The sequence below is a fragment of the Atractosteus spatula genome, chromosome 11, assembly GCF_055471065.1.
Source record: "Atractosteus spatula isolate fAtrSpa1 chromosome 11, fAtrSpa1.hap1, whole genome shotgun sequence".
Taxonomy (NCBI): Eukaryota; Metazoa; Chordata; class Actinopteri; order Semionotiformes; family Lepisosteidae; genus Atractosteus; species Atractosteus spatula.
The window spans coordinates 2,915,228-2,940,679 of record NC_142716.1 but is presented as its reverse complement, the minus strand read 5'-3'; the positions used below and the strand labels follow the sequence as shown (position 1 = coordinate 2,940,679).

Genomic DNA, 25,452 nt, shown 5'->3' with positions numbered 1-25,452 from the left:
AGTTATTTATTAGTAATAGCCAGCCTTTTCATTTGTTGAGTTCAAGAACATTACAGGAAAATAACTGAGCTCTTCTGCCTGCAGCACCTGTCGAGTCGGCAAAGCTTGGCAGGGCTGCTGACTTATATCAATCCCAGCTTTGTTCCGCTCATTTGAACATCGCTTTTCAGGTCCGTGGCAAGGAACTGCTGATGGGTGCAGCTGGCAGGTTTTACGGGTTTGTGTTTCTTACATGGGGGAGCCGGGGAGAGCCGCTGTAGGTCTGACGCGCTGAAGCTCTCGTCGCTACAGTGGTAAATCACACACTGTCTCACGCCATCCACTTGACCGGATTTTGCCTGGTAAATATTTTCTTTCGCCAACAAGCTTGGAGAACTTGCAGGACCTGCAGTTTGAGTGCGTGCTAGAATATCAACAAACAACGCCATGTGGTCAGTTTAGTGTATCCCTATGCACGCCTTTATTCTAATTCCCCAAGCCAGTCTTAAAATAAAAATGAAGTAGCTGTTTTAAAAATACAGCTTTCAGCAAAACTGAACTGAAAGGCTGTTCACCTCTGGGTATAAAGTAATCCAATAACCCAAATAATCCTTTTACCACCAGCTGTTGCTTTTTTACTGCTCCCCTGACCTTTGAAGATAGACAAAGGAACCAAAACGTTCAAAAAACTTCATTTTAAACATGCTGAAGCTTCTATTTACCAACAGGTCTGTAACAATTAATAAATTAAACCAGCCCCGTTTGTTTGCCAGGTTGCTGTGGAAACAAAAGCCAAGGATCTGAATGTTGTTTCAGGCTCCATCTTCCAACATGCCCCAGTGCTCACAGGAAGGCAGAGGCAGGTAGTCAAGTTGGTAAACATGCTAACAATGGTGCCCAGGTCACAGTCTCTTCTGCAGCAGGTGAGCAAATAAGCCATCTCCTCTCTGCCTGGTCAGGGGTGGCTCCTATTGTGACAGGTCACACCTTGGGAGGAAATGACAGCCTTCATCCTGAAAGCACGGTGTCTAACTTTATTACAGACAAAAGGCAATTTTGCTTTAGCAAAAAGTGTGGGGTATTCATTATTTTACAGGGAAATTTCACACTGCGTTGTGGAACAGGCAGCCACCATTTGCATCTGCAAGGGTGCAGATCCTTCAGAGTGCACTGTTGTTCAAAGTCAATGTTCCATGCAGGTGGTTCTCTCAGATAAAGACCCGGGAATGCAGTAATGGTGGCGATGTGCAAAAAAGCAGTCGAGCGAAACAGGCAAATTCTGAGAGCTGTAATAAGGAACAACCTAGAGACACTTTCAAGATGATAATTGTTATATGTCCAAATCTGAATTCCAAAAGACATATCAACCCCGGGAGAAAAAAAAAGTATTTTAGAAGGAAAAAAAAAGTTGTCGTCTGGGGGGAAAAAAAACACGTCTGGAAAATCAGGAATTCCTACAGTCTGCTGAACATACAAAATCGCATGCCTTCTTTCAATAACACCGTAAAGAAAACAATTTGAAACAAAATGTGCCCTATCATTAAAAACAGTGTACTGTTCAAAATACTACAGTAATGATGTCCGAAGAAATCACGAGATTAAAAGAATTATGCAGTTTTTTATAGGGGGGAAAGGTTATTTGTTGCACCTCACTCTGGTGATTCAATAGTAGTTTGAATCCACATTAGAGAGCTTAATATCTCAAGGCAAGCAAACAATACTGGCATTGCTGTTCATCGCTTGGTATTCCACTGTTTATAAGACTCTCTGTTTGTAAGCTGGAGGTAATACATGCCGTGACCTTTGCAGTGATACACTCAGCTGCAAGAACAGAATATTCACCAGGCTGCTGCGGACAGGCACTTTATCAATAAAAGCCGCCTCAATCGACTCTTCTCCTCTCCTATGTGCTCCCTGACTTCCACAGCCATCAGTATGATCTACTACCGTGTCAGAGGCTTGCCACCATTATTTATGCTTTGATACATTGGGTGACCCGTTACTGCTAACAAGAAAGACTGGGATATCACCTCAGAACCAAAACCCTGGAAGAGCCAGGCAGTCACCTTGGGCAAAAGAAACACACCTAAACAGAGCGGAAGAAGAGACGTCTTCTTAAACGTGATCAGACGACATTTCTGAAGCAACTTCTGTTAGAAAATAAAAGTTGAGCTTTATTTCTAGCTATTGGCAAATTTGTTTTGTGCCGATCCATGTTACCCGAATACAGGCAGGACATGCAGTGTTCAGAATTAAACTACTTTTTAAGTAATTAACTACTAAGTAATTAAACAGAATTAAAGTATTCAATCTAAAACCACACAAAACTACCTTGAAGGCTTACTGCACCCATACAACCCTGCACCATCTTCAAAGGGCTCTTGAGATTGATGAAAGAGCTTGAGACCAGCAGATGGTGCTTTTACAATATGGCCAGTGCCAGTTCTCCATATCTAAGAAACCAAATAACCAGGTAATTATTTTTTTTCAATTTCTAATTGTCTTACAATGCTAGAAAATCGAATAGCAGGGGGTCAGGGAAACCTGAAGAAAGGAAGACTGGAAGGTGCCAGAGGGATTTGTAATAGTCACAGCTGAGCGCGTGAGAAACCTCAATGTGTCAGGATAGTATCTGATTCAGGAATGTTAGACCTTTGATTTGAACCTGCGGCCTTCTTGTATAATTCCCCTGCCAAGATACAATAATAGATAGGCCTGCTCTTTGGGATTCTGTAGGATGATAGGTGCATTAATTATTATTATTATTATTATTATTATTATTATTATTATTAGCACATTTGGCTCTACTGCTAAAACTCTTGACTGGACTCCAATCCCTCATGGAAAGGATTGGGTTACTCTATTCCAAGACCAAATAAAAGCCTTTTCCGAAAACTATTGTTGAGCTCTTCTGGCATTTATTCCGAAAAGATAAAAACCAAAAAATAAGAACCAGTCTTAACGTGAAGGTTTTCGGAGCAAAGGGGGTTAAAGATAGTTAAAGGGGAAAAAGGATAATTGAAGTTTTACTTTCATAGTAGTTTCCGGCTGCTGAAATGTTCACAGATGAAGTGTCCTGTCTGCGTCAGTACATACGTTGCTGTGTCCATCAGAATGCAACAAAAAGAGGTGGAAATCTCGGTGGAACTTAAAATTCTCTCTATGAACACTATATCTGATGCAGCTTTTGAAAAGGCCTGCTATGGGGAAGAGGTTCTCCAAGAGCACTTTAGAACTGTCGAAAGCCTGTGTGCAAGTCAGCTCTTTATAATGTAAGCAATGTCTCGGGATAAACCAACTTTTGTGAATGCAGTGAACGATTCTAAATAGTCTAATTTGGCATGCGTTGTAGGTAGGCTTGCTACACCTAAGCTTGCTGTTGACGTCAGGCAAAGTATTTCAACACACTTTCCTCTCAGGTCAAATGAAATCTTCCTCCACCCATATTATAGCAGTGTTTCCCATCAGGGTCATACTGGAATGTACCATCAGGATCATACTGGACCAGGTGCAGTTGTGTGCTTCCACAACTTACACACCTGACTCAGAGAGCCTTCTCACTGTCCTGTGACCGAAATTAAATGTCATGACAAGTTTATCAGTAATACTGCTAATACCATTACTCAAGGGAAGCCTATAGGCAGGAGCCTGGCACTGTATGCGTTACAGGCAGATAACACATTAGCCAAGGCAAATAAAAATTCAGAAAAATTTTCTATGGCAGTAAGCCACAGTTTCAGCTCCAGAGACTCCACGGCTGAAATGTTTCACACTCTGATAAAACAACTAAACGCAAGCAAAAAGATTTTACCCTGCAAATTCAAAACTACTGCATTAGGAATGGAATTTCATACATTTAGAATTGCTTACTGCACTCCCCCTGGGGTATAATTCAGGCATCATGTTCCGAGATAAACTTCTCTAAGTATTTCAACCAGCGCTTATTAATACGGAGTGTGTGCATGTCCACTCTAGCACTTAAAGCACATTAACAGCCAACAAAACTTTCAGCGTTGACCCCCCACAAGTGAAGACCGACCACAAGAGAAGCGAGGCTTGTGGGTAATGCGTTGTATATTGCATCCGAGCGATATTTAGCGAACACAGTCACCAAAAAACATGTGCTGAAAATCAAAAATAAAAAACTCGGCTCCACCTTGGTAGCTTCGAAAGCAAACTCACACTACTAACAAACCAGCCGCAGTGCCATGACAGTGCCTTCAGCAGAGCAGGGGTAAAACTGACCCCTGTCCAGGGGGGTTTCCCCAGCTCTTACTTCGAGATTCCCGGCACGGACAGCCACAGCCCATACCCACCTCAGCTCCCGCCCCCTGGAAGCAGAAGCCTCCTATGATGTATATTGTCACTTCAATTTATATCAAGGCCAAAAACCTTGGCCATTTAATCGACAGATTTAACTGCCGCTAAAGGTCGGGAACGAGACATGGGAGCCTCTTCATCACTTTTTATTAAGCAGGAGGGCTGGCAAACAAACAAGGAGAATGCTCACCTTGGGGGAAAAAAGCCTAGCACATCAGCCACCCTTGTAAAAAACTGCGGGGATTTGCAGAAGATTCAGAACGTTTAAATCTCGCCCTCTAGCAAGCGCGAGACAACCTCTTGCTATTTATAGATGTAGTACACCTGCTCAACGCATCTATGTTCCTTGGATATCTACCAGCAAGTCTTCCAGATATGTAGCCTGGGTCAAAGTTAACTGCTCTTATTATCCAGTTCACTGATCCTGAGTATTAAACCCCCCAAGGAATATTACAGGGGAGCCCATCTGTACATATCAGGGCAGGCCATTCTGTGCTTCAGCCAGGCTCCAGAAAGTGACACCCGATTTCGTCCACCAGTCAAAATTATCTTGGCAAGCAGAGAGTTATCCAGAGGGTAGCAGTATACTCCCGGCCTATGGAAATTATCATTGCTTCACAATTTCATACATACATATATAAAACTTGCCTCTACACAATCCCCTAGTCATTTTCCACTGTGTGGTTTACCTCTTTTAATGCAGCTTCTGTCAAAGACAGAAGCAGCTTGCGTAACTGAGGTATCCAGCACGGCTGTCACAGTGATAGTTCTGCTGATGTGGAAAATCTATAGGTGTTTGAAGCACCAGAACACAGTGACAAGGGAGAGTTATTACCAATGAGACACAGCGTGCAAGCAGAGCCGAATGTCGTCTTGTTATCGCTGAACTTTAATTTAATGCTCTGACATCCTTATAATGCCAGGGACAATTATTTTAAGTTATGAATCCTGCAAGTACAATCACAAGCCTCTGTGCATCCTCACCTCTGGTTTAGATTGCTGCAGAGAGAGTCACAGCCTGAACAACACCAAGACAATGAATGCGGCTCTTCGGTGTTTCACTGTGCCTTTTGAGAGCAAGTCAAAACTCAAGCCTTGGCTCATCAGTCCAGAGTCTATCCTGGTGTCCACAGTGTTATGACAAGATAATACATGACTTCCCTCGAATGGGCTGCTAGTCTGCTGTAGGGTTACATTCAGCGATGCTGGTACCCCTTTATAAACGGGCAGGCTAGAACAATCTGGGAAATGTGCCTTCCTCGAGGATATAACAGCATTCAATGCCTACAGTAGAAATTTAACCCACAACACTACAGTTAAAATTAAAGGACATAATGTACACAATCCCCTTAACCAGAAGGAGAATAACTGTCGCACTCGCATTTTGCAACTCATCCTGTTGCTTTACAACACAGTCGATATACGGGGTGATGTGATTAAAAAAAAACACTTTTTGTCAGATGTCAGATACAAATATGGAAGCAAGGATGCGTAGAGTTAATAAGCATGTCCTTTTGCAGGTACAGTCAAGTACACAGATGGGTTTTACCACTGACATCTCTCGTCGGCCTCAACTCTAATACAGAAAAACTTGCTCATCTGAGAAATTATGTTTGCTTTTCATGCATGCACTCACATTGACTCAAAGACTGTTTAATTAATCAAAAACAAAACCGATGATCACAGAGCAATAATTGTTCATTTTTCAGGGGCCAAGGGGTGTAGAACAAACTGCACTTTAGATTACAATGATGCGCTCCTCACAAAGCCCAGGGGTCACATGTTTGGCAATCACAGAAGAACAATTAATGAATGATATGAATACTGTTATTTGCATAAAAAAATAATTATTGAGGCAGTAATTAAACTACACATCGAAAACTAGGATATTCAACTCCAGTCAGCATGATTTGTCAGCATTTTAATCTCTTTTCCCTTCATTAATTTGAGGACATTTCTCTTTTATAAGAGAAACAAATAGTAATAGAGCATTGTAGTGTTTTGTCTGCTGCAGTTAGGAACAAAAACCACACAGCCAGCCAAGGTTCTTGTAAACAAAAACCTGACACTTAAGAGGGGATGTTCATCCTGGCTACTTCACTTTTATCATCATTTGGCTATCTTCATTCGAGAAGGAGATGCAGTCGTGATGCCATAATGCAGTCTCATCATTAAGTAAAAGACAATGTGCTAAAAGAAGCGGAGGTGTTTTAACACCTCACACTAATTAGTGTTCGGATATACACAAATCTGCAACTGCACATAGAGAGCAGCTGGCTCCACAAACCTTCCATTAGTGACTACTTAATGAGGGGGTGGGGAAAATTTGGGAGATGTAACTCATTTAAATTAAAGTTTAAATCACAGGTTTATGTGAGAGCACCATAAATATAATTTAGACATTCACACAGCTGCAGAGACGCATTAAAGAAGAGTTGAAGTTCTCGCCTAAACGCTTGTGTTACAATTTAGACTTTGAGACAATACACGTAAAGAGGGTTTTCCCAGTCCAAATTTTAGTTCAAAATAAATGCTGCATGCTCTCCAGCACACAAAACAGGGTAGATTCCTACACTAGCCTTTATTCTGCAGGACTTGGGTTACAGCTGCCTGGTGTAACTGGTGTTGAAAGACGTTAGGAAAGAAAGTCTTTAGAATAGAAACAAGCTCCAGGTTAATATATCTTCACTGCTTAACACTATACAGACACAGACTCAAAAGGGAAAACGATGAATCCAAATCTACAGAGGAAACAGTTACCTAAATGCATTTAGATAATAGCTTCCTACACACCATTCATTATCTAAGCCTTGCTTTGGCAATGAATAAACATTCATGCTAACATCAGTTATGCACTTTCCAAAATGAAAGAAGAACACTAAAAATGTTCCAACTGAAGCAGGGAAAAAAAAAGGACTTCCCAGTAGCGCCAGAAGGGGGTGTTGTCTCCAGCAGCAGACACACACAGTGCTAACCTGTGAAGAGCCTGAGGTCTGCAGGCTGGTTTGCAACACTGAACTGACTGAGGGCTGCAGGCTGGTTAGCAGGTGGAGCCTCACAGTCACTCTGCATTGTAAACAGCTTACCAAAAAACCATCAGTTCACAGGATAAGCCCTGAAAAGCATTCTATTTCCCTCAAGTCAAGGCTAAAGAGCTTGCCAAACCTCTTACGTTGAGGTAATTACATTTTGTAGGTAAGTTACAGTTACAGTTTTGTTCTGACTCTAAAGGTGGCATTCATCAATTGCCGGAACAGGAAAGTTAGACCTGTGTTCCACGCTATTGACATCGTAAATGACAGAAAACATTCACCGCTGGAATGGCAGGTGACAGGTCCAAAACTGATTTGGCTTTCAGTCTGACCCCAAAAGACAAGTCGCGTGATCCTGAAAGAAATCATTTGGATATTTAGATATTGAATTTCATCCAATGTATTTACCGTTTTGCCTTAAGTTACATTATTACACCTTTTCTAAACCTAACAGCCAGCATTATTCACAGGTAACATTTCATTTAGTTGTCCCGGAAACTGGCTGAGACCAACCCAACCCCCCCCAGTCTGACTGTTGTTTTCCATGTGGGTGAGGAGTTCAGTGATGGGCTGCGGCATGCTCAGACACAACCGGTCCCCCTTCATTATCAGCCTGATGTTCTGACCACCTCAGGATCTTCGCATGGAAACCTGTTTAAAAATTTCAACACACTTCACCCGCCCTGCCTGTCTCGGCATGCCCAGGGTATCAGCTATCTCTTTGTAAGATCTCAGTAATCCGTGAATCATTCCTCTTTTTTGCATCTGTTTTTACAGGAATCCACCTGGGCCGCCCACAGCGAGATTAATCCTCATCATTTCCAAGACAATGTGAGCCCCATCCTTCCAGTTGCTGAGCCCTCCACTCACTGAATCTCTTTTGGATGGGCCTTGGCAGCAGTGACAAAAAATTCATATTTGAGCCACTTTTACTGCGAAGTAGGGACTCTTATATCAATCTCATCAAATCTCGTAGTTATTTGTTAACATCAGCTGTGAAGTCTGCAGAACCGGCTCTCTGTCTTCCTTTCCCTCTCTTCTCTTCCCCAGTCAGAGAAATGAGCCTTTGTGCAAAACAACCAGAGTCAAGGTGACAGCGGCCCATATTGATCTGCTTCTTCTTTCCTATCTAAATAAAATAAAATGTTACATAAAGGTTGCTGTATCCGATTCAGTAACTGGCATCTAAGAGCGTTTCTGCAGGGGAAGAACAACGTGGTATTCGGCTCTAATCACAGCAGCAAACACCCTCATGTGGCACTTCAAGTCTTCTTAGTAAACAGATCTGTCTGCCACCCCAGAGAAGAGAAATTTACACTGGTAAAAAAAAAACACATCAAGCATATAAGTTACTTATAAGTTACTTATTTTAAGTAACTGTTAATTGGATGTTGTACTCAAGCACTGGACATGTCTTTTGATATGACTGAATTTTAACGATTTTGCTTTTGAAAAATTCTAGTGTCCCCGCATGCTGTAGTAAATATTTTATATGAGATTGACTGTATGAATCCTTGCACAGTTTAAATACTTTGTGAAGCATGTTGAGGCTTAAAGAGCATAATAGGAACTCAAAAAAGCAGAAGTATAACACTAATCCAGACCATAAAAATGGGTGTCTCACATCTCTTTACAATAAGAATGCAAATCCAGGTGTTATTTGTGGGATATCCTCCAAGGCGCTTATAAAGACTAACCTGTGTCGCATTTTCAGGGAGGCAAAGAAATTTCCTTTTCACACAGGGCATATTTTCCATCAGTTTAAACCTTTGCACAAATAAGCATCAACTTGATCACAACAATCAGAAAACGCCTTCATTGCAAAGCAGACCCATAACCCCCCTTCTCAAAAAGGTGCCAATTCATCATTAGGAGGAGGTTTTTCAGCCAACTATCTCGCCAGGCCCCATCTGAGAAGCCGTTCCCTGCAGATGCCGTTTGTAACTGTCAAATGTTTATAATTTACACTGTTTCAAACAGAGCAAACCCTGAACTGGGGCTGAGCCAGCAGATGGTATGAGAAATTAAACCCGTGACACGGATCAGCAGGAGCTCATGCTGGAAAAATGAGAACTCTGACAGATTTGGGACAGGTATGATTCCCCCCCCCCCCCTTCCCCTTCCCCTTCCCACCCTCTCAGCACAGCACAACAGGCAGGCTTTGGACCCATGACTGGGAGGTTGTGGGTTCGAGGCCCTGCTGCGGACTCTACTGTTCTCCCCTGAGCGAGGGTGCTGCTCCACACTCCGCCCGTCCACCCTGCTGTAGAAGTGGGGACAGGCAGTGTGAAGAGAATCCCTGCGACGAACTGGCATCCCAGTCAGGGGGGGAGTAGTGCGCTCTCCAGTGAACTTAGCTCTACAGTAACCAGGATGGGCTCTAGCCTGAGGAGCTGCTGTGGCGCTGGTTTGGACTTCACCTTTTACTTTGCACTCCCAGATATGTCAGTGGTTCAGTTAGCTAATGGATATTCCAGGCTATTCGTCAAGATCCATCCTAAGTCTTCTGAAAACCCCAAAATGGATAGACCTGTCACTGAAAGACTAAGGGACACTTTTCTTCACAGTGTTATTATCTAGTATTAGACTACAGGATGAATGAGTCATGGTGACATTATAAGCAGAAAAAACGGCAGAGTCTGCTCTGCTATGAGGTTCTCTCTAAATCAAATAAGAAAATTTTCCTCCATGAACATGAATATATTCACACACATACGTTTTCAGTGACTAAGGTGCACCAATAGATTAAATGAATCTTCATCTCATTACATATGATTTAACCAGGATAAGCAAAAGAAGATTGATCTGCTGCTTCAGAAGAGGAGAGTAGTTCTGAATTATTGAAATCTAAATATGTATTTATCACAGCAAGATCAAGATGAATCTGCCTTTCAGGATTAGGCACCATTTAACTGCCTGACATGCTGTCTTTACACACATCTAAAATATTGGCTGTGTTTTGTTCCATCTATATAGTGCTTCAAATTTCAAAACATTCCAATAAACCATCTTGGGGTTTGGTTCAATGAGTGTAACAGAGACCCATTTCTGATGCATTCATTTGCTCCTCAATCCATGTACTCGCTAAATACTATCAAAGGTTTCCTAATAAGTGTCTATCAAATATTGCCTTCTGTTTGCACATTTGACTTTTACCACGAGCACATGGGAATTTCAAGGACTGACATACTACGAGAACTGCAGCTCAGAGAAGTAATTGAAAAGGACACAAAATTCTAGATATGAATCATAAATAAATATTAAGCCTTATCAGTCATCTGGGGCGTTTTCTCTACGAGCATTCTTATTTCCTTACCTCCTTTAACTGAAGAATTACTTTGATTTATTGCACTAGCAGGCTGACCTTTTGTAAATTGTATTTTGATTAAGAATATTTGGGGAAAAAAAGATGAGAAGGAATGCAGATGATGCAAGACAGGGCTTTAACATCATGGTCCAGTATAGCATTTAAACAGAGCTGCAACATTAGTGAATGTTATTCAACGCCCACATGCCCATACAGTGTGGCAGAGAGTAACTGGCCGAACAAGGACCAGTACAGATGGAGACAAACACAAAGCAGGAAGAACACAATGAAACCAGGAACAAGAGTGATGACACTGCACAGACATAACTACATACCTATAAAGAGTAATAAATGGCAACCTATGAAGGTGGCATAGCAAAAGGTACAGGAAAATGCTGGGATCTTAAAAGACGTTAGCTGAACCTGGACAGCTAAGCGTGGAACAAGCCACACAGTCATGTTATTGAAGCTGATACCCCACTTTCAGTAAAGGTCCTGTAGATGAATTTACTACTACCAAACGGGCTGGAGGGGTCTAATGGGGTCTCCACTCATTTGTGAAGTGTCTCAGACCCCAAGATGCTAGAGCTCTGATTCATTCCATCACGGGGCATTGGTCCCAAAAAATCGTAATGGAGTTGTCTGTTAACAAGACGAATGAACTGCAAGGTCTGGCAGCCAGCAACTGCTGCCCAAGAACAAAAGATGGAAGACCTAGGACAGGCTACAGGCTTAGGCTTATTATTTGCATTGAAGCAAAGCCATTTTAATTTTTTGTTTCATATTTAAGTGTACAAAATTAAAACTTAAGCTCTGCATGAGAGTGATTTGAGATTTTCCTCCCCGTTAATGCCTAATATTTACAGAACAGCAGTGGAAATGAGAGCTGAATTCCAGAGGGGGTCCCAGAGTGAAAATCCGAGCTGGGAAGAAAATATGTTTGCTGGGGACTCCCAGTGAAAAAAATACACAGTGTCAATGTCTTCTCAAGTATAGCTTTGCAAACTATGGAGCTGTCAGTTTACATATTCCTTCTAGTTTGAAGCTCCTCAAAATACAACTGGTGTTTAGCTGTGCTCTGTTACACATACAGGTTATTTCAGCAGACTGGCTGATTATTATTAAAAGGCTTTATTCTCCAGGCAACTGGTGGTGCCTGGACTTGTTCAGTGCCCTTTCACATGTTTTCACATGTCAAGGACCCTAAAGCTAAAGTAAATCATTCCTCAGTGAAATGCTCTGGCCATGTGTGCTAGCCAGTGCCTCAGGAGCTGTACAGCTTTCACATGTCAAACGCTGCACAATGTACATGGCCAAACAGGGAGGTACAGAGATATTAGTGCCCGCTCCATTACATGCCAATCACTGCTGCATCATCATCGAGGCTGTTTGCGTTAATGGACCCAGGCTCTGTACACAATCAGGATGATTGACAGCACTTGAAATCAAGTTCAGACGATATGCTACAGTCTGCCGGTCTTTCAAGTCAAAAGACAGCAGCATAAGACGGCAACTAGGTTGCTACTTTCAGGTTTCAATAGAAAAGTGCTTGCTCAGTAGTTCAAGAGCTTGAGTAAGAGTCAGATAAAGACCCAGGTAAAGCACAGGTAAATGCTGCCACCAGAACACATGCCATTAAGAGATCAATAGGAAACATGGGAACACCATGAGAAAAAACACTGCTGTGCTTTTGACACCGCAAAAGATTAAAAGTGACCTTCCCTGCCCACTTAAGATGATTTAATACTTAACCTGATTGTACATTTTTTATACAATGTAAGACAGATGAAATGTTCGCTACAATTGTGCAGAAAAACATGATCTCACTGACAGTAACTGTCCTTGGTTTTTATCTGCTTGTCTGTCTCACTCATTTCACAATATCATGTTAAAGTCGCACTGTTTTTCCTTTTTATCACATTAACCTGAATGACTTTCCCCGCCCTTTGGCCAAATCCCACGGTATTCATCATGACTAACCAGCCCCTGCTGCAAGAAGGTGGATGACTCTGTTACACCAGTCTAGAAGAATCGCATGACACACCTGTTACCCCACATACAGGTAGCATTTGTATGCTCTGCCTTTACTGGCTGTGCCATGACTCCAAACGCATTGAGAAGGTGTGATGTACCATGAGCCAGGGTCACAAGCAGTCCCTGTAAAAGTGACACCCCACCCAGCTACACATTACCATCGTTCAACTTCATATTAAATCTGTCTCGGCCTCTGGCTAATATGAGCTTGACTTATTACAGAGCTGTAAACAATGGTTTCTCTAAAAATAGATCTCCTCTATCTCTAGCTTAGCCAGTCCCTCTCACCTAGACCTGCTGTCCATTGGACATCCTACACAAACAGCACATCACAGTGTGCAAGCCCACTGCCAGTAAGCTTTTATTAATTGCTTGACCCTTTTGTAGTACCACTCCTACACTTTGTTTTTTCTGAAGGAATTTTACTATACTCTGGATAAAGATTTCTTAATTTGGCATTTATATGCTGCATAAATTCGTTTTCCACAGCTATATCGGGGTCAAAAACAGAAGATTAATAGAGGATTAATGGCAAGGCCTCATGTGATATGGAAAACATGCCGCTGGTTGGTTCCCTAATTGACAAGTAAAGCAGTTCTCTACTTGCTTTACGGTCTGTAAGCTCTATACGTGTTTATGCATAATGCAAGGCAAATTGTAATTTTCTGATTTAATTTATGCATGTGTATTATTTTTTTAGCAAGAAAGAGTATAGCTACCAAAACCTTAAGAGACCTACTTGTAGCTGAAATAATATATACAATGTAAAATAAGCATGGATAATTGCATAAAGCCCTCCAGATAAATTATATAATTCTGCAATGATATCATCAACATCATTGGCTCTGGATAAATATTATCATTGCACATGTTTCTGACTCATTTGCGGTAATGGATGTGTTCCAAGAGAAATATCTGACCAGTTTTAATTTAAATAAAAAATATAGAGCTTATGAAACATTTGCTGATTTTTTTTAATTCAAGGTTCTCTGTCACTCTCATCTGAGAGAAACCTATGGACAAAATAAAGTCAATGGAGCACATCTATGGAGTTGGGCTTTGTTCAAGTTGTGAATTCTGTTTAAGCAGAGTTTCATGCACTGAACTAAACAAAACTGAGATATCAAGCTCTGAAATGCCCTGCTGATTCCTGCAGATCACTCAGGGCTACAGGAATGCAGGAGAAAACCAAGGCTTAATACAAAAAACTTTTCTACAAACAGATTATATAAATGTATCTGAAGATTCACAGGTCAAATTGCAGGTGCCAGAGGATCATTCCGAGATTCTCCTGCTTCCTAGCACATCACAACCAATCCTAATGAATGACTCCTTCCTTACCTTCCAGAACTGTGAGTTTGGCACTGGTGTTGATCTCTCCCATACTGTTTGTGGCTGTACACTCGTAAATCGCCTCGTCCCTGTGCGTCCGCAGGGGCTGGATTCGGAGGACAGACCCTGACCCATCATCAAACTCAATCACCTACAACAGAAACCAGGATAGAATTTGACCAGTTCAAAAGTAGAATGTGTATATGCCCAGAGTTGACACCACACAATATAAATGACTAAGAATGACCTAATAGGGGTATATGGATTTCTTTGGCTTACATCTTCTTGCTCACAGTAAACTGTTTTTAGAGAAGTACAGTTTCTCATTTTTCTCTGGTTTTATTTTGAAACGAGGGGAGTGGAGGGGACTATTCATGAAATCCGAAGTTGCAGCTACTGAGCTACATTGTATAAAAGGAGAACTCTCTATCAGAAGGAAATCTCAGGCTTGGTAACTGTCCTGTTAAGACCATTTCAGCTCTATATTATGCTAAATTCTTATTCTGACAGATCACAAGCACTTCCAACAGTTTAGTACAAATAGTGTGATCCAAGCGTTGTGTGAGCTCAGCCAGTAAAAAGATGTTACATGGCAAATCAGTTCTTTTTGTATTACTGGTAACGCTTTTGCTCCTTAAGACCGCCTTAGTGTATGACTGTTCATGCAGAATATGATGATATATTTGATGAAGGCGATCATGCTGAAAACCTAACAGTATCTGTTATTAATGAAGTCTGTGAAGAAGTGTGCGTATGTTTGAGCTGCAGACATCTCCTGGAGGACTCTTGTGTTGAGTTATTCCTTTTGAAACAACCCGTTAATGCCAGTAAAGAGGGAGACCCGTCTTCCAATTAAAATTTAACGACATCACATCCTCGGCGGAAAGCCGAGCCAGATACTGCCCAGCAGAACAGGATGGGTCCCAGGAGCAAGGCAAGGACATAAGCCCCAGGTGAATAGCTTGCACGCTGTGGAGGTGAGGTAGAAGTTTCAGTGGGCTGCATCTGCCCGTGGCACTCACCTCGAATCGCTGAGAGCTGACTTTTTTCCCCTTTTTCATCCATGTGATCCTCGGTTTGGGTTCACCAGCTGCCTGGCACACAAAAGACGCCACCCCTCCTGAAATCCCTATTTGGTCCTCCGGGGATTTTATGAAACTTGGCAAGCCTGAGAAGAAAAAAAACCAGGAGACATTACAGCACCGCCTGATCTGGGACTGTGTCAGATATCACAGGCAATGAGAAACTTGTTACAGTTCTTTCAACCAGTATTACTTACACTGCAAAGTTGTGAGAAACAGTGACACAGCATTGCCTATGGCAAAACCTGTAGAGAATCTACTCAGATCTTTTTTAACCTGTTAATATATCAGTATCTTCTTTAAACACTGCGTTTACCCTTTTATATTTCTAACTGCTATCCATCAAAATTGTTTACACAGATGTGAAAAGGCCCTTGTACTACATTTTATTAAGAATTGTTCAGTCATCAGTTAAGTTCATATTTCATAAGGTTTCCAGATTTCATTAAATTTAGAAAACTTGCCACCTAGTTACAAAATATCTTGTAATTGTAATAACAGACACACCTCTAACAGTCCCCCGCTAAATTATTAAGATCAATACGCAAAGCCCAAAGTTCAGCAAGATAAATGTTTAAAGATAAAGTAAAGGCACAGTAACAGGTTTTCTCTAAACGTGTCTTTTTTAATGTGGGAGATGCACAGCATATTTTGCCTCTGTCTAGGAAGGATGTACAAACATCCTTGACGAGCAACTCTTTGAGCTCAGGGCTTTTTTTTGTCCAAGACCATAATGCAGATTTGGTAGAAAACACTTGGTGTTTGGCAATGCAGAGTTCATTTGAAACAACTTCCACTGAAGGACAACACATTGCTCCAGCAATTTAATAGCCTACACTAACCAGACTGGGACTTAACTTCTGAGCCTATTTTAATAGGCTCTGCATTTCTATTGCCAATGGGATGCTGACTCTGCTATGACTGAGAGTGGTTCATTATGTACATATTAAAGACACGACAACAGTGTGACTCTTCCACTCCTATTGTATAAACAGGTTTCCAATGAAGCAACCTGCCAAGTGTGGTTCAGGAGACTGTACCCACACTGCACGCAATACTCCACTAGGCAGTAGGGAACTGGAGCACACCCAAATGTATTCTGTGTAACACGCAACAGTCATCAAGAGGCAAGCCCTGACACTTCCTGTGTAAGGTGACACACTCTACAGCACAAAAAAATTCTGTGTAATCAGATAGAGTTAATAGAAGATCATTAAAATATCTAAACCTGTTTGCATAAAAGGTTAATGTAACCTGTTGCTAAATATTCGTGTTTGAGAAATTGAGACATTTCTATCATTTCCTAGGTAGGCATACAAGATTCACATTATGTTCAGACGGCACTTTAGAACAGTTGGGGCGAGTCTTAAAAAAAGGCAACAATTCTCCAGTCCATTGGAGGTATTTCCCACTGGGAATGTCCAACATGTCCCACCACCACGCTTATTGCAAACCACCGCTTATTGTAAACAGGTACAATAGGTCTGGCCACCACCTGCTGGACTGTAATTCAGATTACAATACCAACTTCCAGAGCTCTTTCTTATAGACCGCAGACTTTCTGTCAGAATTTCATCTAGACAGGATTTCGCTGCTGCTGTGTCCACTGTGTACTGCACAGCCTATATGTTCTAGCGCAGCCGGAGTATCTTCAGCAGTACGACAGGCCCAGGAACGCAATGCAATTAAGCCGTACGCCCAGCCTCATGTGCGTCGCTCCTAATCCTGCGCTACACCCCCGCCCAGCAGGGCTCCTGAAGTGAGGGTGATGAAGGAGGGCAGCTCTGCAGACAGCATTAGCAGGTTCCTCCAGATTTGGCCTCCTTTTGTTCTCCTATTTGAGGCGTTCTGACTTAATACTCAAGCACTCGCCTCACTTGCTCTGAGCACAAGCTGAAACATGTTTCGCAAACAAATAACACGTTGCGCAGGCTGCCAGCACCAAAGCCCTTCCAATAACGAGTTTTTCCACCCCTCAGCAAACATCCTATGCGATACATCCTCCCGATACATTTACAAGCATTCAGCTGCCAAGAAAGTGGTCCAGGTTTTCCTTTTTTACTAACGGCTTGATTGTCTCTCTCATATTACGTAAAGTATAGCATGACCGAAAAGCACAATCCATCAAGATGGGCAGATTTCTTACAACTGCTCATCTTGTCACTGCAGGGACCCAGTTCTCCAGAGCATCTAGCATCTTCCAAAAAGCTGTTGTGAATGTAATGTAAATGACTTCACTCTCTTTCACAGAATCCTTTTATGAATATATTGTAATAGAAAATGTGCAAGGAAAAAATAATCAATATATAGTATTTATAAATACTACATACCAGCTGCAAACACCTAATTCTCTTGCCTTGCAACAGCTGCTGTTAAATTTCAAGAAGGTCTCCTTTGCTGTTGACTTGCCTTAGGACACTTGTGTCACCTGGTTTAAAGCTGCTATTAGCAGCCCTTTGTGAAGGGGAGCACAGCGTGAGAGAGGCAGGCAGGCTCGCTCAGCTGGAGAGCCCCCGCGCCCCTGGGGAGCAGCTGAACCCTCGGATCAGCAGCGACAGAGAGAAAGTGGAAGCTGCCTGTGGGTGGGGGCACATTACAGACAGGCCCTGATCGCCAGCCCCAGGCCTCCAAGCCACTGCCGCAGCCTGGCCAGCTCACGGGGTGTGAAATTTACCCTCTCTCCAGCTGGCCTGAAATTTGTAACGACATTTCTAATCTTTCATGTCCCTTTCAGCTCCCGGAGAAATTGGCAACACAAATAAATAAATATCATAAAAAAACACTGTGTTTTCTTTTTAATTCCCCATGCAGTCGTGTTTTTTTATTCTATTCTTACACTAGACTGTGTCTTTTTTTAAGAAACTTCAGTCCTGAAAGCCGACATAACTCTCATACTTCTCTCTGTGCATTTGAGGAAAAAAGCAGTGTTAAATAAAATAACAAGTGAGCCATATAAACGTACCGCACAAAGCTAAGCGCTACACGGTGTTTGACAGCAAGGGACGTGTGTGGTACTCTGGTCATAGCAGCCAGTCTTAATTAGCATTATTCTGACCTGTGTGTGCCATGTTTTGTAACATCTGTCAAAGCATTTTCATTAAATAAATCAGCATATGGTGGCTTTTTCGTGTAAAATCAGGATCAGGGGAATTAAGATCTACTGTACAGGCATTAATGACCGAATAACCTTATACAAACCCTTGGGATTAAAACACCTCTGCCTTTCTGCATTTTGTTCTTCCTGCATGTCACTTTTTACAGCACGGAAGCTCTCTCATTACACCCAGCATAACACAGATGGGACTATGCTGGAAAGAAATAAAGAGCGTTGGCGAAAAGTCTCTAAATGCAAAAATGTAGTGCATTTAAAATGAAATAAAATAACACTAGCTATCCTGAAATGGCACACGTGGTCACACATCTAACTGTACGAAAAGCATAATCTTCACCCATGAAAACCCAAATTAAATCCAGTCAGCCTTTCTTTTTAATGCCTGGATACAATCCATCAGGTAAATGCTTACAGGCAGCAAAATAGGGCAGGCTATCACCTGTAACAGGCCAGATCAGTTACAAGATTTAATATGAGCCCAACTGCTTAGCTCCCTTTCTTAATAAATGCTCAGTGCTCTTTGGGAATCATTCCATCTGGGACTATCTCCCATTCACTGACATCCGGGGCTATTTCCTTTTCACGTCACTGATCAAATTAAATGAGCTGAGGAAATGTCTTGGCTAAATCCCCTCGCCCTCACAGCTACATCCGCAATGTCTTCTCCCAGTTGGACAAATCTTTCCAACCCACCAGGGCATCTGCATTCCCACTTGAAACAGTGACTGTCATGCAGAGCTGAACTGTAGTGTTTTTGTGGATGTTTCAATCAGGATGATATAAGACACGCTTAAAAATGGCTAAAGGTTCTTTTTACATTTCATCCTGGAATCTGGCCCTTTTAATGCAGATATAGGGTGAGTTTAGGGAACTTTCCGTAGTTTTTGGAATCTGCAAAGCAATCAAACCAGATCAGCAATCAAGTTATCAATATGACTACATACTGTCACCTCAATCAGCTTTGAACTCAACAACAAACCACACCACCTGGGGTGAACAGTACTGTCAACTGCCCAGCTATAGATATTATGAAACACAGCAGGCAGAAACAGCTGTAACAGAAAAACATCTAAGAAACCGACGTTAACAAAGATTAGTTCAGGCTTTACTCATTTACCAGGGCAAATCACTGCTCTTACATACCATCTCGAGAGGTTCAATGTCACCTCTGGGCTATATCATCCATGACGGTAAAAGGCACAAAAACTACAAAAAAACATTTTTAAAATCCATTCGAAGATGGATTTTGTGTTGTGCTCGGCAATATTAAACACGTTCGCCATCTATATTAAAAGAAAACTTTGAATTGCAAGAAGAAATAAAAGGACTTGGAACTCAGTACTCTGAAGTTAACCCCCCCCCCATTAAAGAGCTTTCAAAATCCCCAGATCAAGGAGGGGTAATTCATGCACAGCGTAACTCCCACTGAGCCCAACCACCAGAGCCACTAGTTCATTTTCCAATAGTATTCAGTTCACCCAGGTGACAGCATCAGGTTGTTTCAAAAGAGAAACCCTGTTGATGTTTGAACTGACAGCTCTTGCCCCGGATTCACTCTTCACTCTCATCTTTACTAGTGTGGCTACCCAAACAATGAATTGTAATAAACATGCTTTTACAACAAGGGGGAGTCTAGGGTGGCAGTAGGAATGAAGCTTGCGTACAGATGTCACCTCACCCCCCCCCCCTTTATTTTCTGAAACATCCAAACATCCACGTGTCAGCCACCCAGTCGTTTCACTGTTCAGATATGAAGGGGGACAGTGGGCGTGGGCAAGTGTTCAGATGAACAAGCATGATGTGGATTTGCACTGACTGAGAACAGATGTCGAGTTCTTGCTTTTTAAAATCTTTCTAAACTTAAAAGAGCAAATGACATTCAATGGCATCCAAAAAGAGAAGAACTGGCACATAGCACACCACACTACAAATGCAGCAAAGTAATTCCTCTGAAAACTTCAGAAATACCTCAGCTAACATTTCCTCCGCATAAATTATTTACCTTGCATAATGACGGCAAGCTTTCATTATATTATTATAAGAATATCTCAGTTACAGAAAGTGTTTACTGTTGTTTAATGTATTAACAGACAACCATCAGGCTGCAGTCTATGCATTTGTCTTTTTTCCCCTGTGATTCCTTTGTGTTCTAGTACATTAAGGGTTTTCTCCTTGACATGCCATTCACATTAAAAGATTCACAACAAAGCTGGAAGCATAGACATGGTAAAACTGAAGTCCTGCTCTGACTGATGGGGTAATTCGTCATTAGGCCTCATTCCTAGAAAGCTAAATGAGAGAAAGTAATGAAAAGACTGAGGCATGACCAGTCCTTTAGGATCAAGCAAATTCAAATTTCTAAAACTGAACAGGAGAAACAGATCGATAGGTCACAATAGCAAGTCCTCAGATAATAAACACCACCCATTACTCTGGTTCAATATGCCTTGATCTTCAAGTCCTAAATATCAGCGGTCCACGCACATAATTTTAAAGATATATTTCTATCCATGATCCGAAAGCTGCTTATTCCTGGCGAGGATCTTGGTGACCAGATGGAAGTACAGGGACTACATCCTGGATGGCACATCAGAAAATACTGAAAAAAATGATCATCAACTTTTGATTTTGCAATTCTCTTTCTGCAAACCACCCTACCTACCTCCCTTAAAAAATGCCTTTGCTCAGGTGCTTTTGTGCCTGTGTTATCTTTCAAGTGTGGATGGCAGACTAAGGTGGTAACTCTCCTTGTACCAGAGCAAGGGAAAGAGAACATACAAGACTGACTCTCAGGATCAGTTCTGGCTCAGCTCAGCAAACTGCCAGTATGCATCAAGCCACACTAATAAATTGGAAAACAAGCCCTTAGTTATCCCATAAGGTATCAACTAAATAAGTGGGCAAATGCCATTAAACATATGTAACACTTCCAAATAAATGCCACTTTACATTTGTCATAAATAAAGGATAAAAATAAACGTAATTTCAGGAAGTGCTATTCCCTCCATGACAACAAGTTGACAGGAGAGGAGGCATCGGCTGATCATGTTGCTGCAGAAACGTTTCCCTACCAAGTATGCTGCTGAGTACTACACACTTCCAGAGATGGGTACAGCTTAACAGATCATCAGGCCGCCTTCAAGACGCCACTGAAAATTCCACATTTCTTAAAAACCCCTGCATGTCACAGACAAGCCCGACAACAAATTCCAAAATAATGACATGTTTCGGGGACAGACTGCCTCTTCCTGTATCACTTCACCTCAGTAGCCTTCCAGGTCTTACTCCAAGCTTCACAGAAAAGGTAGAACTTTAAAAGATGTGGAAAAAAGATTAAAGCTTCCACCAGCACTGATTAACAGGTTTATAGCCCCACTGCCACTGCCACAGACACACAGCGGACGAAGAGAGCTGAGGCAGAACACCCAGCAGGAAGATAGCCACAGGGCCTGAGAGTGATGTATGAAAGCCTTGTGCCCAGTCTGACCACAGTAATGATAATGGAGCAAAGATCTGATCATCTGAGGCTCCGAGGTAATTCCTATCTCAAACCCACTGGGAGTGCCATCTCTAATCTGATTAGCCTAAGTAGCTCTAAACCAACATAACAAAAAGCAGCCGGACAGCAGCTGTAGCCAGTCTTTCTCGGGAAGGCAGACAGCTGTGCAGTCAATCTCAGCAACATCTGGGAACCAATGGCTCCCCCCCACCACCACCTCACACACAGTAGGACAGCAGTCTTTCACTCCAGAAACAAGTGATGTAGTGTTGATCTCCTTGAAGGTAAAAATTTTAATTGACTTTAAATCAAGAAGGAAAACCTCATTTAAAAAACACCCAATGCCAAAGGAATGAACGTTAAAAAAAAGAGAAGAGGCACAAGGAGACGACAAACTGCACTGTACAGCCAAAGCAAGAAAATTCCAGTTAGGGCGTTCCATTCCAAGACAGCTGAACACGTCTGAGAGGCACTCTGGATCAAGGGTGGGCATAAATGATCAATAAACTTTCCAGAGTGCAAGCCATTTATTCTCTTTAATAATAGATTAGCAACTTATCATTTTCACTTACACACTTAATATACATTTGTCAGAGTATCGGGAGTGTTCCTTAGCAGAGCATTTACAATAATGTACTTAACACCATTAGCTTGCTCAGCTTGCAATTAATTCCACATAAACCTGCCATACTTGCAAATTATTTTTCACATAACTTAAACAGCCTTGCTTGCTTGTTTGTCTGCATTAATGTAATGTCATTCTATTCCCTTCTGCACACCGGTAACCTAACATGGGTGGGATGCCACTACTGTAAAAGACCCATCCCCTCTGCTGAACAACACCTGAACCTAACAAAATGCTGCAACAGTGAGACAGTGTGCATTCAATAAAGCAGTGAAAATAAAGGTTTAATTTTCTGTTATTTTTAAAGAACTGCTAATATTTACATAATTCCCCAAGGAAAATGGCAGTCTATCTCCTTAATCTCACTTATTTCCTAAGACTTAAGGGTTTTTACATGCATTGATTATCTCAACTTCATGTCCTGTGAAACTGTGGGAAACAGGAAAACAACATAACAGAAAAATCATGTACAAAAAGGTGGTTAATTACATTTCAAATTGCACCACCATGTAAGCCATCAGAAATTAATGAAATATTAAAATAAAAAGGACAAATTTAAACAACTGTGGCTATTTATGAAAGCATGGCCTTCAATGTGACCATGTCAGATCAATGAATTCTCTAGTATTGGCAGAAAACACTTCATATTCAACTCCAGCTTCTTTCTAAGTAGAGTTACTGTGACCAGAATACAATACTATATTGTAACAGTACAAAACAATATTGTACTCTGTTCCCAGTGATGACTTTTCTTAGCAACAAAAGCACCAACATTTTAAACCTATTTAATTACATAATGTTTCCTCCCAAATTCCTAGTTTGTATGACATTTTGCAATTATTTGATGACTGCTTGATCCGATGCAACACAAACTGCTCTTTTACAGAAACTCCACCAGTTACTACACAAGTTGCTATAAACTCTGGCTAACACTTTACACATTTGTGGCAAGGCTTGTTGTTGATTTTTCTTGTTATGCTCAATAACGATAGCTACGCTGTTTTACTTATCTCTAATTATCTTAATTCAGAATTGCATAAAAAAAGCCAACACTAAATATAAAATTCCATAAAAGCAGCTCTAGTCCATTATTAATTCATTCATTCACCATTCGGCCGAAATGGTTTGAGAAACAATCGGGAGGGCAGTACCGGTGAATTTGTGGAGTATTTTAAATGTCTTTTTTCCCTTTATTCTTGTTCGGCCCATGGTCTAAAACAAACAGTCCAGGAGAGGCCTCACACGGCTCATAAACTAGGAAACCCTAGACTGAAGATGCCAAGAAGGCAAGACTCCCTGTTGATCACTACCACATAACATCTGCTGCTGGAGGTGACCTTCTCACTGCCCCCTGCAACATCCAAGACAACATGTAGCCATCCTCAGCATGGCTGTGGGACAGCACCTAGACTAAACAGCAGCAGAAACATCGTTGTAGAGAATCCTTTTCAGTCACGCTCGAAAGGCAACTCACTGCCAGCTCCTCAAGGACATTTCTGAAAACTTCACAGGAACTACACCCCCAGCTTTTCACTCTTCCTCTGAACTGGCAGACTTAAAAGAAGGAAGCCTTTCACTGCACATTTGCTAAGACCTGGGAACCGCTGTGTGCTACACGCACCAGCAAGGGGCCGGGGGTGGGGTATGCTCTCTGTCCAAATGTGCGTTTTTCACACTGTGAGTTCTCACATCGACGAGCAGGAGAGAGAGCAATCAGCCGGAGGATTGATGAGACTCTCATTGACAACACATCCAGCTCACAGGCGCTTGGCACGTCTAAGGCACTGTGCAGTACGCAGAGCCACCCTGGCCAGCACCAGCCCACCCAAGTGGCACTTGGCCACTCCTGTGCTGTCACAAGGGGGATCCGAATGTCAGCGGCTGAGCCGAGGATGTCTAGACAGGGCTCATGTGGCACGGCACAATTTACATCAATGGCCATTTTTTTTAGCTATTGCGGCGAGAAAAAAAATATGAAAGATAAAGTTTCACAAAATGGTTTTTATTAAGTACATTAAAATGATTTCATCCAGTACAACAGCAAATTAAAATGAAAGGCTGATTGTTTGACTTCAGCTTCTCATTTAAATATCAGTGTAAAATGACCCAACGCTGACGCTGATGCGCAGTGTTTGGGCTGTCCCCGACGACACCTCCTCATGCTGACATGAAAGGGACATTATATCACGTTATTGATGCCACTGGGTGTGAATCCATATTCGCCATAAAAGGCTCATTTGGAGAATTACAATAAGTAACTGTTGGCTGAATGAGCCTTAATGGGGCTTACACAAGCAGAAAAAAATGTACCTCTGACAAAGGTGCACATTATAATATGAAAGAAACCTTATGGTTTAAAATTACCACAATGGCAAACATACGAGTCTCTTGTCATAGGTCTTTAAATCTATAATGCAACCTCTAAGTGTTTTCAAAGGAGTGAGTCATAGTCTTGCGGTTTTAAATGCGAGTAGAATTGTGCATTTAAAAAACGTTATCACAGGATCCCTTTCACTCCCTCCCCTCTCCACTGTCATGCTGCCCTCATGCTGTAAGAATGGCACGTCACCTATCCTCCTACTTAGTTAAAAAAAACTCCCAAACAAAAACACTTCTCCTGCCAGTCGAGGTCTGTTTCCTCAGTAAATCAGACTTTGTGTTGGTGCATTCCAGACACTCATTTTCATGAACACCCTCACAAAGGACCTTGTTGTGTTGAGCCATTTCAAAAACAGCGTAACAATAGAGTCTCCGATTCTGCATAACAGTAACCTAGACAGATGGGGTGTAAAAACCCATACTAAAAAGGAAGTCGGAAGAAGACAGCTCACTGTACTCCTCCTGGAAGAATGGACATCTTTGCAATTAAGCACAGAACACTCCACATGTAGGCTAGCTCTCAAAAAGTGATCAAGCAAGGAATAAAACAACTCAATCTATGGGTTTCCCCTGTGAACCAACCAATTCACAATAAAGATGCTGCTATGCTTTTTGTGATGTTTACCAAGCAGTGCCTCGGACAAAAAGGATAAAAAGGAGGAAAAGCCAGTTTCTGGAAAAAAAAACCAGAAACAGATTATTTTATTTTTCAGCTATATGACCTCCACAGTTCATAGGTTAAAAACCCCTG

At 41.8% G+C, this 25,452-nt stretch overlaps 1 protein-coding gene across 3 annotated transcripts in view; it reads right to left on the bottom strand.

Annotated features, from left to right (window-relative positions):
- The window catches only part of LOC148823307 (receptor-type tyrosine-protein phosphatase F), a 172,716-nt gene that overhangs the window by 107,698 nt on the left and 39,566 nt on the right, over window positions 1-25,452 (bottom strand). For all 3 annotated transcript variants that reach the window (XM_088927020.1, XM_088927021.1, XM_088927022.1), the window contains exons 3-4: window positions 15,027-15,172; window positions 14,014-14,155 (exon numbers count right to left, since the gene is read on the bottom strand). In XM_088927020.1, the coding sequence (XP_088783146.1) occupies window positions 14,014-14,155; window positions 15,027-15,172 (288 nt within the window). The remainder of the gene's footprint in view (window positions 1-14,013; window positions 14,156-15,026; window positions 15,173-25,452) is intronic.